This window comes from Perna viridis, chromosome 12 (genome assembly GCF_037379345.1).
Source record: "Perna viridis isolate PV_CMFRI_1.1 ecotype Kerala chromosome 12, ASM3737934v1, whole genome shotgun sequence".
In the NCBI taxonomy this organism is placed as follows: domain Eukaryota; kingdom Metazoa; phylum Mollusca; class Bivalvia; order Mytilida; family Mytilidae; genus Perna; species Perna viridis.
Genome location: NC_142456.1, coordinates 23,026,239 through 23,041,526, shown reverse-complemented (window position 1 = coordinate 23,041,526; position 15,288 = coordinate 23,026,239). Strand labels below are relative to the sequence as shown.

The 15,288-nt window shown below is 33.3% G+C and overlaps 1 protein-coding gene across 4 annotated transcripts in view; it reads right to left on the bottom strand.

Annotated features, from left to right (window-relative positions):
* Positions 1 to 1,438: 1,438 nt before the first annotated feature.
* LOC148601731 (uncharacterized) overlaps positions 1,439 to 15,288 on the bottom strand; it is a 28,589-nt gene continuing 14,739 nt past the window's right edge. For all 4 annotated transcript variants that reach the window (XM_088555152.1, XM_088555154.1, XM_088555151.1 and 1 more), the window contains 2 exons: positions 6,250 to 6,439; positions 1,439 to 3,512 (listed from right to left, as the gene is read on the bottom strand). In XM_088555152.1, coding sequence (XP_088411278.1) covers positions 1,741 to 3,512; positions 6,250 to 6,439 — 1,962 coding nt within the window. In that variant the 3' untranslated portion in view covers positions 1,439 to 1,740. The remainder of the gene's footprint in view (positions 3,513 to 6,249; positions 6,440 to 15,288) is intronic.

The window sequence follows — 15,288 nt, the reverse complement described above, 5'->3', positions numbered from 1 at the left end:
CGTTCCTTTCCCAATAAAGTACGATTCGAAAAGTTGTTTTAAAGGTATACAATTACGAGGTCTAAGTGGCTCCAGTTCTTTAAAAAAAAGTTTCCCGTCTACAATGCTTTGTTCCAATAACTTAATGATTATTTCAGACGTCACGAAAAAGGGTAATTACTCAATTATTTCTGTAAGTAAGCCTCCCCAGGAAGCGCGAACTTTTAACAAGGAATATGCGAGGTGCAATTAAGCGCTATTCAATGGAAGCACAAGGTTTGCATTCACTATTGAATAAGCGGTACGATAGTATATATAGTCGGGCAGGAAGCAAGCCCTTGTGATGGAACATGTCTATTTTTGCTTATTGAAAAACAGTTGTCTTTAATTTTCAGTCATATTTGAACTTTTTAATTACAGGACAAAACACTTTATGAATTATCCAATCAAGTAAAGAACACTAACGCTGTACTTGGATCTGTCATGCACAAAGTCCCTTTCGTGTTAACTGTTGGAAAGTCGGTGAGTATGCGTGTAGCATGCACAATATACAGTTCAGCGAGGGAAATTATTTTGTTCTTCCCAGCCCTACCACGTGGAAGTATATGTCGCGCTTGCTCATCGATTTAGCACAATATCAGTATCATAAGACGGACCTATGCCAAAATTTTCAAAACGATTGGTCAACTGATGTAGGAGTTACGGCCCATAAAACAGTTTTTTTTTGTATTTTCGCATGTGCAACTTTGAAAATCTTCTTCTCAAAATCCATTGCACAGAATTCAATGAAAGCTGGCATATATGTTCCTTAGGGTATCTCCCACACAAATTGACTGTTGGGATTGTTGATTCATGAAAAAAATATGGCCGCCATTACTAAAAATAGAACATAGGGATCAGATAGCAGTGTTTTGCAAATAACTCAAAAATGTCTGGCATTGGGTAAAATTGTTAAGCATCATGAGAAGGACCTACGCCGAAATTTTCAAAACCATTCATTGACTAATGTAGGAGTTATGACCCCTGAAAGTTTTTTGTTTTTGTTTTGTTTTTTTTTTCACATGTACAACTTTGAAAATCTTCTTCTCTAAAACCATTTACGTTTATGCTTATTTTCATTGAATGAAAATAAGCATAAATGTTCTTTAGTATATTGTGCTCAAAATGACAGTTGTGATTTTTAATATGTGAATAGATATAGCTGCCTATACTTAAAATGGAACTTAGGGGTTATAAGACAGGTTTTTGAAAAAAAATCAAAAATTGTTGCCTTTAGCAAAATTCTGGTTCAGGTCATGAAAATGCTATGAAAAGCATTTCCAGCATTTGACAATTTAGTTTATGTTAACGTAGCCTGTCTCATTCCCCACGTTTTTCAAATAAGCAAATGGTTAACCAGGCGATTCAGGCTCTCTTGAGCCTCTAGTTGTTAATGCTATCAAGAACTAGACTAAAACGATTAAATGAGAATAATATTGGTACAAATACCAAGTCGACTTGGTTATTCATGTACAATGAAACTAACCATTGATCGGGTTCGCAAATTTTCGATGTTCACAAACTGCTTACTGTTTCTTGACACTTTTAAATGGACTACACAAGAGCTAGGGCGTTATACTATTTTGTTACGATGCGTTATGAAACATGTATGGGAATTGTACAGACAGTACATATTTTTTTCCTTTAAATGCTTTACTCTTTCATTGCCATTGAAGTACATTTAAAACGACAAAACGCTTTTATTTTATCTGAGTGAAGTGTCTATAAAAACACAGGTGCAACATCCATAATTATTCCACTGGAATCTTCCTTCTTGGTATCCGAATTGCTTTCAGTCTCAGTGCTCGTTATAGATTTACAGATGCTTGCTTTTTGGGGAACATTTATACTTACATTACTGGCAAAGTCAGATTCGAATACGTTTTCCTCGTCTGGTGACTGTTCGGGGATCGTAGGCCACGGAGAGTTATTGTTCGGTGTAGATGTTTTACCATTAGAAAGATCGTTTCCAAACGGTTCGCCAAACAGATCATGACTAGAGCTTATATTCGACGAATTTGTGAAAGAACTTTTAAATGTAGAAAATGAAGGTTTTTGAGTATTAACATTATCAGAAAAAGATCTTTTTATAACGTCGCGTCTCGTCTCAATTGGCACATAATCAAATGGATTGTCGCTATCAACCGTACTACACGAGGCTGGTCTCGACTTGGACACAACTGCTTGTGTCTTGAAAGATTCGTTTTTGAAATCATTATCCAAGTCAAAAGGATTCAACGCATCAAGTGAATCTCCAATACTTTCATTTGTCATACTTGAAATACTTCTCTCGTACTCTTCATATTCAACAGAAAGAGCTTCCTCGAATCCTTTGTCTGTTTCGTGATCAAACGAGTGAGACGCAGGCCGATCCCTATCGAGTTTATATTGCTTTACTTGCTGCCATGTTGGGTCACAACTAGTGAGGGAAACATCAAGATCGTCTGTCTCGTTCTTCTTGAGGATTGGCTCTACTATATCTGTCCAATTGCTGGACATCTGTGGTACTGTAGACTCTTGACTGGATGACTTGCTTTGTTGTAATATATCGTTGTAGTTTTGTTTTTCATCTTCTTCGTTGCACCCTTCCGCTGGTTCCCGAATGTCGTTGATGTTTGGATATGTTGATCTTATTTCTTGATCTCTTTCGGCATTTTCGTGGCTTTGGTGTGATATTTGTTTGTTTGTTTCGCTTGCCATTTGATGAATGTATATATCGATTTCGTCTGCCGAGACGGGCTTTGAATTACTATGACAATGATTATTAGTAGGAGAAGTGCATAATTTACTGTCTGTATGGGACTCGTGTCCATTCTGAGTCTTCCCTTTGTGGCATGTATTTGGAGATCTTAGATTTGTGTCAATTTCATCACACTCCGGTGAAATCTGTAAATTTGTAACCTCGTTTGGATTTCCTAAGCCTAAAATCCGGTGTCTCGGTAAACTGTCTGTATTTAAATAGTCCGGATGGTAATCACTGGAAAGGTAATACAATGAATGAACACTGCCTGAATTCCCATCACTGCGTACAATTTGTTCCTGTTGGGTATGTGTATGTTCAATATCCGCAGTGAAACTGTCGTTAGTAAAAAATGGGGGTAAATGTTTCTTACGCATTTGTTCTTTCCATTCTTGGCGTGAGCTACCAGAATGCGTCCTTTCTATACTAGATGCTGACGTGTTCACGTCGAGCTTACTCACTTCCGGCTGGGTATGTACCTGGGTCTCCACAGTGTGAAAAGTTGAAAAAGTTGTTTCCTTATCGACCTCTGACTGATGTTTCGGTGAATTGGAATTTGTTCTGTTGTATCTTATTCTTCCATTGTTTATCGGTTCCAATACAATTTCCGGAGTTGGTAGCGATTGCACAGGAACCGTTTCCTGATGTATTTTAGCATTTCGTGTCGAGGCTGGAGACTCTATGACACTGTTGGTGTGACCATTTATATCCCTCACCTTTCTGGAGTAGGATTGAAGTCTACATGAAAATGGATCTGAAAATATTACAATTAATTAAATGCGATGAAAAAAATAAACTTGAATTACATTTCCCGTAATATATCTAAATCTGAGACTCTTCGAGCAGAAGGATCTTCTGAATTAAATCAACTTCATTTTAAGAAAATCAAACGTCTTGAAAATCACTTTGTGGCTTTAATTGAATGTTTTAATTACTTTTAACCCGTTGATTTCACGTTTCTCTCTACTGCACTTCCTTTATCGGCGTCGTGACAGAGAGAAAAGAAGATCATAAGATTTGACAAATCAAGAATTACTACTGCTCCAACCGAACAGTTTATTTTACATTGAAATAAAGTTTGATACAAAAAAAGAAGCGGGTATGGTTAAACGAAACAAACGCACCAGCGTATAACCTAAATACAAAACTGTTAATAAATTTCGGAATTCCCCAAATGGTTTTCAACAAATGTAAACTCTAAAAGGCCCCGACAACAAAAGCATATATGAGATAAGAAATTCAGCATTACGATTTTGTATTGAGTTGTAACGTGTTCGTCGAATTGTTTCCCTGTTCTTTAACGGGTCTCTGCCGTTGGCGATTGAAACAGGAAAATATGCCCGCGTATTCCAGTAGATGAAAGATCCAGCATTTTGACATGACCGAAGTAGAAAGTGAAAAACATTTCATGCTGGTATTTCCGTTGTGCGATGATATGCGATTTGAACTGTTTGAAAGGACTAAAAATTTTATCGATGATTTTGACACACTTGATATCAACAGTAAATGTTTAAGAATAATGTCATGTGATAAAATCAAGTCATCACTGTCTTATTCAATTTTAAACTTTTTTAACGGCGTAAATCATTTTGTAAATGAGTCGATTACTAAATTCATTATATTTTTTAACAGCGTTTTCGAATTCTGTATCATTAAAATCATGCTTTAATTCCTCCTTCAAAGAGATTGATAAACATACAAGATAATTTTACATGTGAAACATGAGTAGCATAAGGAAATATTTAAAAATTCTCAAATTATTCAAAATTAAATGTTTCTTTCTTATGTGGTTAGCACATAAGTTGAAAAATTAGAAGAATGAAATGCAATGCTCATAGCCTAAGATGGTTTCTACGTTTTCGGCTGTGGTAAAAAAAGTTAAATAAGTAAATAAATAGATAAATAAATAAAAATAAGAATAGAGCAAAATATAATCAAAAATCAGTAATTACTTGTCAATAATTTCAAAATTATTAAAAAAAAAATTAAGTCTGAAGTTTTCGTTAAAAATTGGGTATATAAGTTCGTAAATTGGAAAAATGAATGTTCAGTGCCAAGTATGGTTTCAACGTCTGTGGTTTTGCTAAGTAATGTACGTAGTAGATTTCGGGAATGTCAGTCCAAAACACATCGCGGAGAATGGGAGTACTACGACAAAATAAATTTATATTTATTTCTTTATTGAAATCAGTAAGTTTTAGACTACGTATCACTTTGAATCAGAAGGGGAGTTGGTGATTTCATCTTACACTCAGTATATGTTCTAGTGATGTTTCGATTTCTCAAAGTAATTTTTACATTTTGGTTTTAGATTGGTTTGTATATAAGTGTCTAATGAGGCTGGATATTTGATCTCTTGATATGTGATGTTTTTGTTGTAACAGTTGTTGTTTTTATTTGTTTTGTTTTGTTTTGTTATTTTTTTGTGTATATATTTATGTTTGATCAAATAGGTGACACTGTAATTAAGTAATCATTTAATTTATTATTTTATGTCACTGTAGCACTTTAAAATCTATATGTTTTTCGTTGTTAGTTATTTGCTTCATTTTTGAAATACAAAAATACCCATCGTGCAACTGTTTTAACCGAATGTTTGTTTCCTTACTGGGCTTGTGTTTTGCGATTTGCAATCAATGGTCATTTCAAAGTTGATATTTCAAGTGATGTTGCCATGAGACGAAATTTTACCCAAAAAAAGCAAACCAAATGACAGTTCATGTATGTGTCAGTATCTGTAAGAATCAGGCAGTGGATGAAACATGGTATGAAAAAAAACCACCATTTTTTATAGTTTAATTTGACTATTTTCACCATCAGAATCAAGGAAAACAGACAAGATTTTTCATGTCATGCTGGCCCATTGAGTTACAATTTCATCGAAATGCATTGAAAATGAACATTTCAAGGGCAGATAACTCTTACAAAAAATTTTTTTTCTAACATTCTATTGAAACATTTCTGAGCAAAGCCAGCGATGCAAAGATCAAATAATGGTCTTTTCAAATAGAGAAAGCATCCTTGAGTGATATTTTATTGTCAGACCAGTGGGTTTTCGACATGCATGTTTCTGATTTTTCCTATTTTGCCTGATTCTTACGAACACGTACACTTAACCTAAACAAATAACTCACATTATATATCTTAATGCTGCAAATGTACATACATATCTTTAAAAAATGCATGAAAGAGCAGAAATTGTCCAAAAATTACCGCTTCTGTTCTATTCGAATAACTTAATCATTATATTGCCTCTGTTTGTTGTTATTTGCATGATAATTAACCATAAGAAGAAAATTGACAGAAATTAGTCGAGTATTATATTTCAAAGCATGACTGCTAGACTAATCAGTGTTTCTTATAAAAGTGTGAATATTCTGGTTTTAATCAGAAAGGGAAAAACTAAATAGACACAAAACTATCGATCATTCGTCAAGCATAATCTGATCCTATCAATATAACGCATCACAATGGGCATAAATATAATATACCTTCTTCTTCCTCACTGGGCCTGCGCATGATATAAACCTTCCACGTGTACAACATCGCGTGCCGATATCGTCTGCTGCAGGACCATAACAAATTAGGAAATATCAGTGCCTCCAAAAGAACAAGCCATAAGATGATTTCCTGTACAAGACTTCTGTTAAAATTGGTCACCGATTGCATAAATTCCAAAATCTGTAAAAAAAAAAAAAAAAAAAAAAGGAAGAATAAAATTTGTTATTGAAAAGAAATAGAAGAACCTTATTTTGTTTCCTTTCTTCCATTGATCTACGTCTTAGAGCTATAACTCACTTTGTGCTGTATTTAACATTTAAATCTCTATTTTTATACATTGTAAAACAGTAATTCGCTGGTTAACTTTTCCAGACCATGTTTAATCTATAATTTTGCAGACTTATTAGGAAATTTAATCCTATTAGAGAAGATTGATGTGACATGAAATTTCCAGGCAGACATTTTATGTTATTGTTGTATAATTTACATGGCTTTTAATGTACAGCTTGGTGATATAATGATTTGCATATTTAATTTGGCGTTTCCTGGTACTTTTATGCAAATATACTGCCGCATCCATATTACCTTAGCCACAAGATGTCCCTTGTAAGGAAATGAAATCATGCATAATTATATTGCTACAAGTAAGAGTTTCTCCGTGTATAATAAAAAGAGATGAATGGTGTGAAACAAAGTCACTGCTGATACGGTTATAGCAAGGATTCAGGAACATGCTAAAGCATACTCATTCGCTTTTGCAGTCACCATCAGTCACCATAACCTTGATTGACAAATGAGACTTTGGTTTTAAACTCCTTCTACCAGTTATGGACAGAAAAAAGAAAAATACTTCCCATTGATATCCACAAACAAATGAATAGTTTTACCCACGGTCTGGTGTAACTTTAACTGGGTGTCCAAAACGCGACGAGTGGGAGCCTGTTTTATAGTTCAAAAAGGGTGAAATGAATTTTTAAGGGTTTGATATGGTGAATCCATGTGCAGGCGTCTGATAAATTACTGTGAAAGTAAAATTCGAATAGATCAGAATACTTGGTTAATTTTCTTTATAAAATTTTATCAACCGGCCTTATTCGAATAAATATGACCCTGCGTGACAAATATGTTTTATTTCATATATTAATACCAGTAACACCACAAATTGAAATTTACACTACAATAAAAACCAAAGGCCAAAACCATTCATATTCGGTGACACAACCAACTACTCCAGGAAAAATAATCGATCAGTAGCTATCTGTTTTCACTTGTAAATCTAGCTTCTTGTCAAACCGCAAGAGAAATGACGCTGCAACGATCCAACTTCATTTTCTAATCGTTGCAAATTGCATTACCCAAATCTAATAATCCATACAAGTGCTTCAGAACGCCGCGATAATAGACGATTATTAGAGAATTAGTGCGCAATGAGCCAGAAAAATCAAATTGTTGCCGCTGTATTCTTGGCATTACTGAAAATTCATTTACGGTTAATTTCTGGCATTATACCAAGACCTAAAAAGTACAGTTTCAATTCAAAGACTTAAAAATCAATGTTTTGAGATAATACATAAGCATATTCCTAAAACGAAACAACCATAAATTGAAGCAATGAAGCAAAACGCAACACATAGAGGCTTCCCTTTAATGTACGTAAGAGTAAAATTAGACAAAAAGTTTCTGTCCAAATCCAATGCAATGGATAAAAGAGCATACGAGTGAAATATAGTATACAGCAATACTGATAAAAATGTTTAACTTTATGTTTAGGGATGTAGACCTAAAGTAAGGTACATAACTCTTGAAATCAGTGATATGTTTGTATCACATTCAATTTCACCGAAACCTATCAATCTTTCACTTGAAACATACTTTGATGCTTACTTGAACTTGATGTAAAATGCTGAATGCAAACTTTCCAATGACCTGTAAGAGTTGTGTTCCTTACTCTAGGTCTACCTCATTAAAGCAGTGAAGAACTTAGATTTTTTTTCATTTTGCCTTATTTCCAAACCAACCTAACGGTTTATATAGATATTAGAATAAACTGTCTACTCCCAAGTTGAATTTCTTTTAAATTTAACTGAAACATGTAGACAGACAGACGGTAGATTCCATTTTGCCTCCGGAACTTTCAAAAGTATGTTGCCACTGGAAATGGCTGTAAAATGTAGGCAATTACCACTACTAATCTTTCAAAGTGACAACACGTGGTAAGGCATAGATTCCAGAGATTTTGTGACAAATGACCCAATCTACATCGTTTCCGATTGAAAACATTGAAGGAGTCTATAGATGATTAATTCAAATATTTATATTAAGAACAAAGTGATACATCCAGGAATATCCTCCGAACTCGAGTGAATTATTTCGGTTAGCTATACTGAGAAATCTTTTGAAAACACATTAAAGCACCGACCATTTTATTAAAGAGTGGACCTGGGATCTTTTTGAGAAAAAAAATGAATGTTCCAAATTTTCAAGAGAAAAAGTTTACTCATCTACTGAAAAAAAATAAATATTTTTTTATTTCCTCCATTACTTAACAAGGTCGATTTTCAAATAAAAAATATTTATATCGATTGAAATATAAGTAAATTTCCCGCTTGCATACTTTGCAAGCCACCCCCCCCTTTCCAATAAAAACGGTCGGTGCCTAAAACAAACGCTAGCATTAAATAATATATGTTTCCTAATTGTTATTATTACTTATTTATTTCATTCTCAAATATGTAAGTCAAGATAAAACGAACAAAAGTATAAAACATCATACTGTAAACCTAGACGGCTTCTTCAAGTTAAGACTTTACATTGTTTAGCATCTTAGAAAAATCTCTAACATGCAGTTTGTTCTTAAATTCCAATAGTGCCTGTTTGTGATTTTTCAATTAAAAAGTTAAATTATATAACAACAAAGTTACTATTTGACATCACAAATACCATTTATCGGAGACATGATCGGCATATTGATGCCTGAACCAATTATATGAAAACAGAGGTTACCAAACTCCACACAATTTCATTAACTGCAAGTCTTTGTAAGAACCGGGCAAAATGTGATCAGAAACATGCATGTCAAATTCCCACTGATCTGACAATATAATTTTATTCAATGATAATTTCTCTATATGAAAAGACCAATATCTGATCTGTGCATAATTGGATTTACTCAGAATTTTTTCAATAGAATGTTAGAAAAAATGAGAATTTTGACAGACTTATCTGCCCTTGAAATGTTTATTTTCAGTGCATTTCAATGAAATTATCTCTATTTACTAAAGTGATATGGAAAATCTTGATTTTTACTTGATTCTGATTCAAATAGTCAAATTAAACTTTCAAAATCGGGGGGAGGCGGGGTCCAACCACTGCCCGATTTTTATACAGACTGACACTTAAAATACAGAAATGATTGCGAAGCTCTCGCTTGACAAAATCCTGAATTTCTATTTGACTTTTTTTTCTTTGAATACATGTCCAATCATGTCAAAATACAATGTATATAGTAAACCTTACAAGATAGAGCCCACAAGACATGGCTGTTAATAAATTCTATCAGTTTTCAACGCCTTCAGAAATAATATTAACACTGGAAAAAGTACAAAAATAGGTCTTACAACAGATAAGCTATAGGCTAGAATCTGGAAAGTTTTCTTTCAAATCATTAGCTAATCACAGAGCTTTAATATATCAATGCGACAATATATAGCTCAGAGTAGACCTTCCTTTAGCACTATACAGACAAATTATCTAATTTAAGACAAACACATCAACAAACCTTAGTTTATACAATAGCGCATGACACCTCGTACAGTAATTGTTTGAAACAATGGATGTTTTGACAATGAACACATCGAACAATTGGAAACGCATTAAATTAGTTAGTCAAATATACTAGCTGTGATATTCACAAGTAAAATAATGCATTGATGGTATAATGGGTAGAACAATATTCTTTTTTGACAATAGTTTTAGGGGTTTTATATAGATGAATTCATGCTTGAGATATTTAAGTAGTACTGAACATAAAAATCATTCAAAATGTGATTCATAGTTGGAAAGCCTGTATATTTTTATTTTCGATATTTTGTTTAAAATGTCATAGTAAACAGAAAGTAACATGTGGCTTTTCATATAACCCTTATTCATAGAAAATTAAAACCATATAAATTGTTCTGTAGAGTTCAAAATTAAAGGAGAAAACTCTGTAAATGACACTAAAATACAATAGAAACTACTGGATTTTTTATGTGGATTATCTTTTAAGAGGAGACAAATTGGAATGAATAATTATGCATTTCATCACATAGACCTATAACGCAACTTAAAAAGAATAAAAATACGTAGCCTAATTTGAGGTGTATCACATTTTACAGAATTTACATGATTCTTACAAAGACTGCTACATAAGGAAAAACTCCGTTCATTTGTTCAGTAACTTCCTGCATCTTGATCTAACTACTTGCTTCTTCGGTTCTTCGGTTGCCAAGGTCACTGATGCCTAATGTGATGTATTTCAAGTATGTAACTGAAAAACTTGCATATAATTTGCTGTTTTAAGTGTTTTTAATGTCTAAGGAATAACGCTTACAGCGAAAAATAGAATAAATAAGAAATTTAATTGATAACCCGTAACCGTAAATATCTGTAAAACTTCCTTCTGATATGACATCTTCATATCATCAAACAGTATACGTCAGTACAACCCCACCTTTAGCACTTGCGCATTTTCTCTTTTCTTTCGCTGTCGCTTCCAGACAAAACACTCATTTAAAAACGTTTACGCGATGATTTAACGGCTGAGAGGTTATCTAATTGAAATCAATTATATAAATACACAATACACACATTTAATACATACGTTGACAAAAATATACAAATTTAATCCAACTTCCATACGGGGAAGGTTAAACGGGACAGTCGGTATTTTGGCTACGCCTAGGGAATTTTTTGTCACAAAAATTACCATATTTGTCATATTAGAAAAGAAATAATTCCTTCCGTGGGTAGATTTGTACTAATTTTAACATGGGCTTGGCATTTATATTCTCATTTAACACCTCGCTCTCTCTCGGTGTTAAATAATCGAACATAAATGCCGTACCCATGTTAAAATGAGTACAAATCTAAATAAAAATCCTAAATATTTGTTAAATACCTAGAAAACATTTGTAATGAAGACAGTTGTGAAAATGACCAGCCATTTTGAATAAGGTCACTTATTTTACGGAATACAATATATTTTTGATAAAACGAACTTAAAGTTGGTAAAGGCAATTCTTTGGTTAATTTGATATGTTCGTTTCGCAAATTTTAAAAATCCGGAATTTTATCAACCGGAATTACATACTCAAAAAAGCTAAAAACCAAATATAAAGTTCATTTTAACTGCTTTTACAAAGGATTTCCAGGATTCCTGGATTTTCTCATCAGATAGGTCATTTGTTTTTCTTCAGTTTAGTCACCTTCTGCCGTGTTATGGTAAAGAAACTATATAAAACGTTTTAAATGGCAAATAGTTGTATATAATTCTGCCGTTTTCAAAGAACGGTGGAACGAGCGTTATGCAATATGGCGCTCGGAAGTAAGAGGTTGGGGTATGGAGGAACGGAATTCCAACCTCTTACGTTGTAGGAGTACACACAGCAACAGACGTTCGTTTTGTCCCTTACTAACCACAGCAGACAGACCTTTCGAAACTCTAGGACATAATTCAACTGTCGGTTGGCAATCGGATATTCTCGCGTAAAATCATTCACTTTTTCCCTTCTTAGTGCAATATTCTTGCATTTTCTGAGAGGGCTAGCTACAGCGTCTAGAGTAAATTTCGAACGTCAGACGCTGTTTCGGGGCTTGCAAAACGTATTGAAACTGGTATGAATGGACTTCAGAAGATGTCTGCTTTAGGCAGGTTTCTGGTTTATCCAGGGTTTGATTTATTATACTTGACTACCCTCAAGCTAATCTCAGAGATACAATATACATTATTCAGATTAGATCTTCCATCAGCAGCTGACAAATTACCAACTTAAAGGTGATCGATAATAGTTTGAACAAAACAAATCGAACAAATGGTTTTTTTTAGTTGATATTGCAGTATATTTGAATAGGCAAAAAAGGAGAAAGGTTTACTGAAATAATAACTCATTGTTAATCTAATGATAAAAACGGTATAGCCCGACGAAAACAAACACCAAAAAAGCCTCTAAAGTATATGCCCGAGTCTGCTTCAATACACACAAGTCTAGTTGTTCATAACCTACAGCTGTGAAAACCTATGGCGACTGAAATTAATATGTCCTCAAAGAAAGGATAACTAATATGTGGGTCAACAAGATTGTCTATGCAATCGTAGAGTCTTTTACGTGTTCGCCTTAATAATGAGAAACTTGCCGTGTTTAAAACGTTTAAATCTTAAAAATGTAAGGGCAATGACAATGCAACATATTTTAAAAATAATATATGACAAAAATCAAATTTCTCCATAATAGCAGATGCAAATCTCATTGTGTATAAAAACGCTGAAATGTTTTATTTGTGCAATACTTTTTAGATACAAATTACAAAAAGTAGTCCTCTCCCCCTAAGCGAGACGGACGGATGCATGTACGGACTCAAGCGGCTACTAGACGGTTTGGTGATGCAAGTAAAAAAAAATCATTTAATGAGGTAGACTTGGGGTAAGGGACATAACTCTTGAAATCAGTGATGTTTGTATCCTATTCAATTTCACCAAAGCCTATCAAGCTTTCGTTTGAAACAGAATGAAATAAGTCCAAGTTACTTTGATGCTTACATGAGATTGAAATAAAATGCTGAATGTAAACATTCCATTGGTTTGTAAGAGTTGTATCCCTTACCCTAGGTCTACCTCCTTAAGAGTAGAAGTCATATTTGTATCGATTACAATATTGACTACCGTTAAACGTCTAAGACGTTTTTCCCCTAATGTACAGCCTTAGTACTCTTCATATAAGATCCGCATATAAATCCGCAGCATGAAAACTCATAACACCGGAAGTCACTTATAAGAGTTAAAGATTGGAACTCTGATAAAACCGGTTATGTCGAATTTATTCCATTAACTTATTGCATCAATTTTCCTTTGGCTGGTAATCTAATATATTATAGAGATGACAGACGCAACCAATCGCTTGTAGAAGCTTGTATCCGTCCATAGGCTTTATTAAGAAACTCGTTTGTGTCTATGTAAGTGCGATGTGGAAATGTTTCGCTAGAAACCAGTGTATTGGTTTATTTTTGTAAAGAACGAGTGGTTATCATAGACAATGTAAAAACGTTGATAGTATTTTAGCAGGGAACAAAATAAAACCTTGCAAATCTGAGTACGAAATTATGTTGTAGTTAACTGGGGAAGTTAATTGGAAAGTGTACCATAAATATCGTAAAAAATACAAGCATACGCAACAAGCACCATTACAGCTTGTTAAATAGTTTACTTCACTGGTCTTTCTTTGATTGAATGGTCGGATGAACGTTGGTAGGGAGGTAAATTGAACAGTTTACAAGAAAATTCAAATTTTGTAATATTCAATAGGCATTTGAATCTATATCTGATAGAAAGTTTTCAAAATTTAAGTACTTCTCCGTCTAAGAATCAGGCAAAATGTGTATAAGGTGTGGCACATGAAGGAGAAAAACGCAGAGATTTTGTTGCATTAACCAATTAATTATACCTGATAACCACCAGAAATAGCCATCAAAGTGTTAGTAAAATTTGCCTTTTTAAGATATTGATAGGTCAAATTTAGTTGAAATGCACTACGGAAAAATGCGGGAAAATTTTCCCACACTCTTTCCCAATATAAGCAGTCAAAAATATCTACGTCACAGATGCTTCATGATAGACTTAAATGGCTTTGTGGTTGTTTTCTAGATGTACTGAATATATTTTAAGCAAAGATGACTAAATTTAGGGAAATGATGTGCCACCCATTGCCTGATTCTTACACATAATGGTACTTAAAACATTTCCTCAAATGTCCAGTAAATTTTAAAGGCAATTTCTCAGGAAATGGTCATTTATTCAAGGGAAGACCAAAACTATCAATTAAAATGAACTGTTTAACACGCTATAAAATAAATTTTAAAAAAAGCAAAAACACATCCCTTATCTTAAAACAATTTAAAAAACTAATGCATTTTAAATAATATGTGTAATAAATGAACATTATTAGAAAAATATAATTACAGGTGCATTAGAAAAATGTAATTACAGGTGCATTAGAAAAATGTAATTACAGGTGTATCAATCATTTCTGTTTCTAAATGTAATTAAAAAATAAGTCTTGAACCTTTTGCCTAAATCCATTATGTATGTATTACTTCTTGTTTATCGACTCCACAATCCCTGTCAAGTGTATAACGTACATCATTTGGGGGAAATACAAATCAACTGGAGAAGTAATATATCTAATTTGTCTATCTGTTCTTTGAAAATAAATCAAAACAAACCATTAATAAATAATATGTCTTGGTAAATAAAATTTGATGTTATTATAATCACTTAGCTATACTTTCTAACACTACATGCTATTTTCTTGAATTCTAGTACATGTATCTAGTTCTTAACGATTAACGCATCGAAGTAAACTTTGGTTTCATTCTTCGTAAACAAAATTATTGTGTGTAACACTTTGTTTCTTATAGCAGCGAGAATTAAAAGAAAGGAATTTCCTGGAATCACGAGCTTGTTTGTCGAGGCATACATCAAAAATATCACAAAGACCATATAAAACGATAGCGAAGCAAAACTTGCAGTTTTGAATTTTGAATAAATTTATCAATAACAACTTCTATTAATGTATCAATAATTGATTTTGAAAAGACAATTACAGCGAGTACTATAGTAATCTTCAGGGAATAAATTTGGTCATCGCTGATTAAATGACAATAACCTGATTGACTTCCTTGTGTGAAAAACTGGACAATTGAGATTCAAAATTTAAATCAAACTTATCCCCCCTTGATACCTGTTCAATTAACTTTCTAAGACATGTTATCATCTA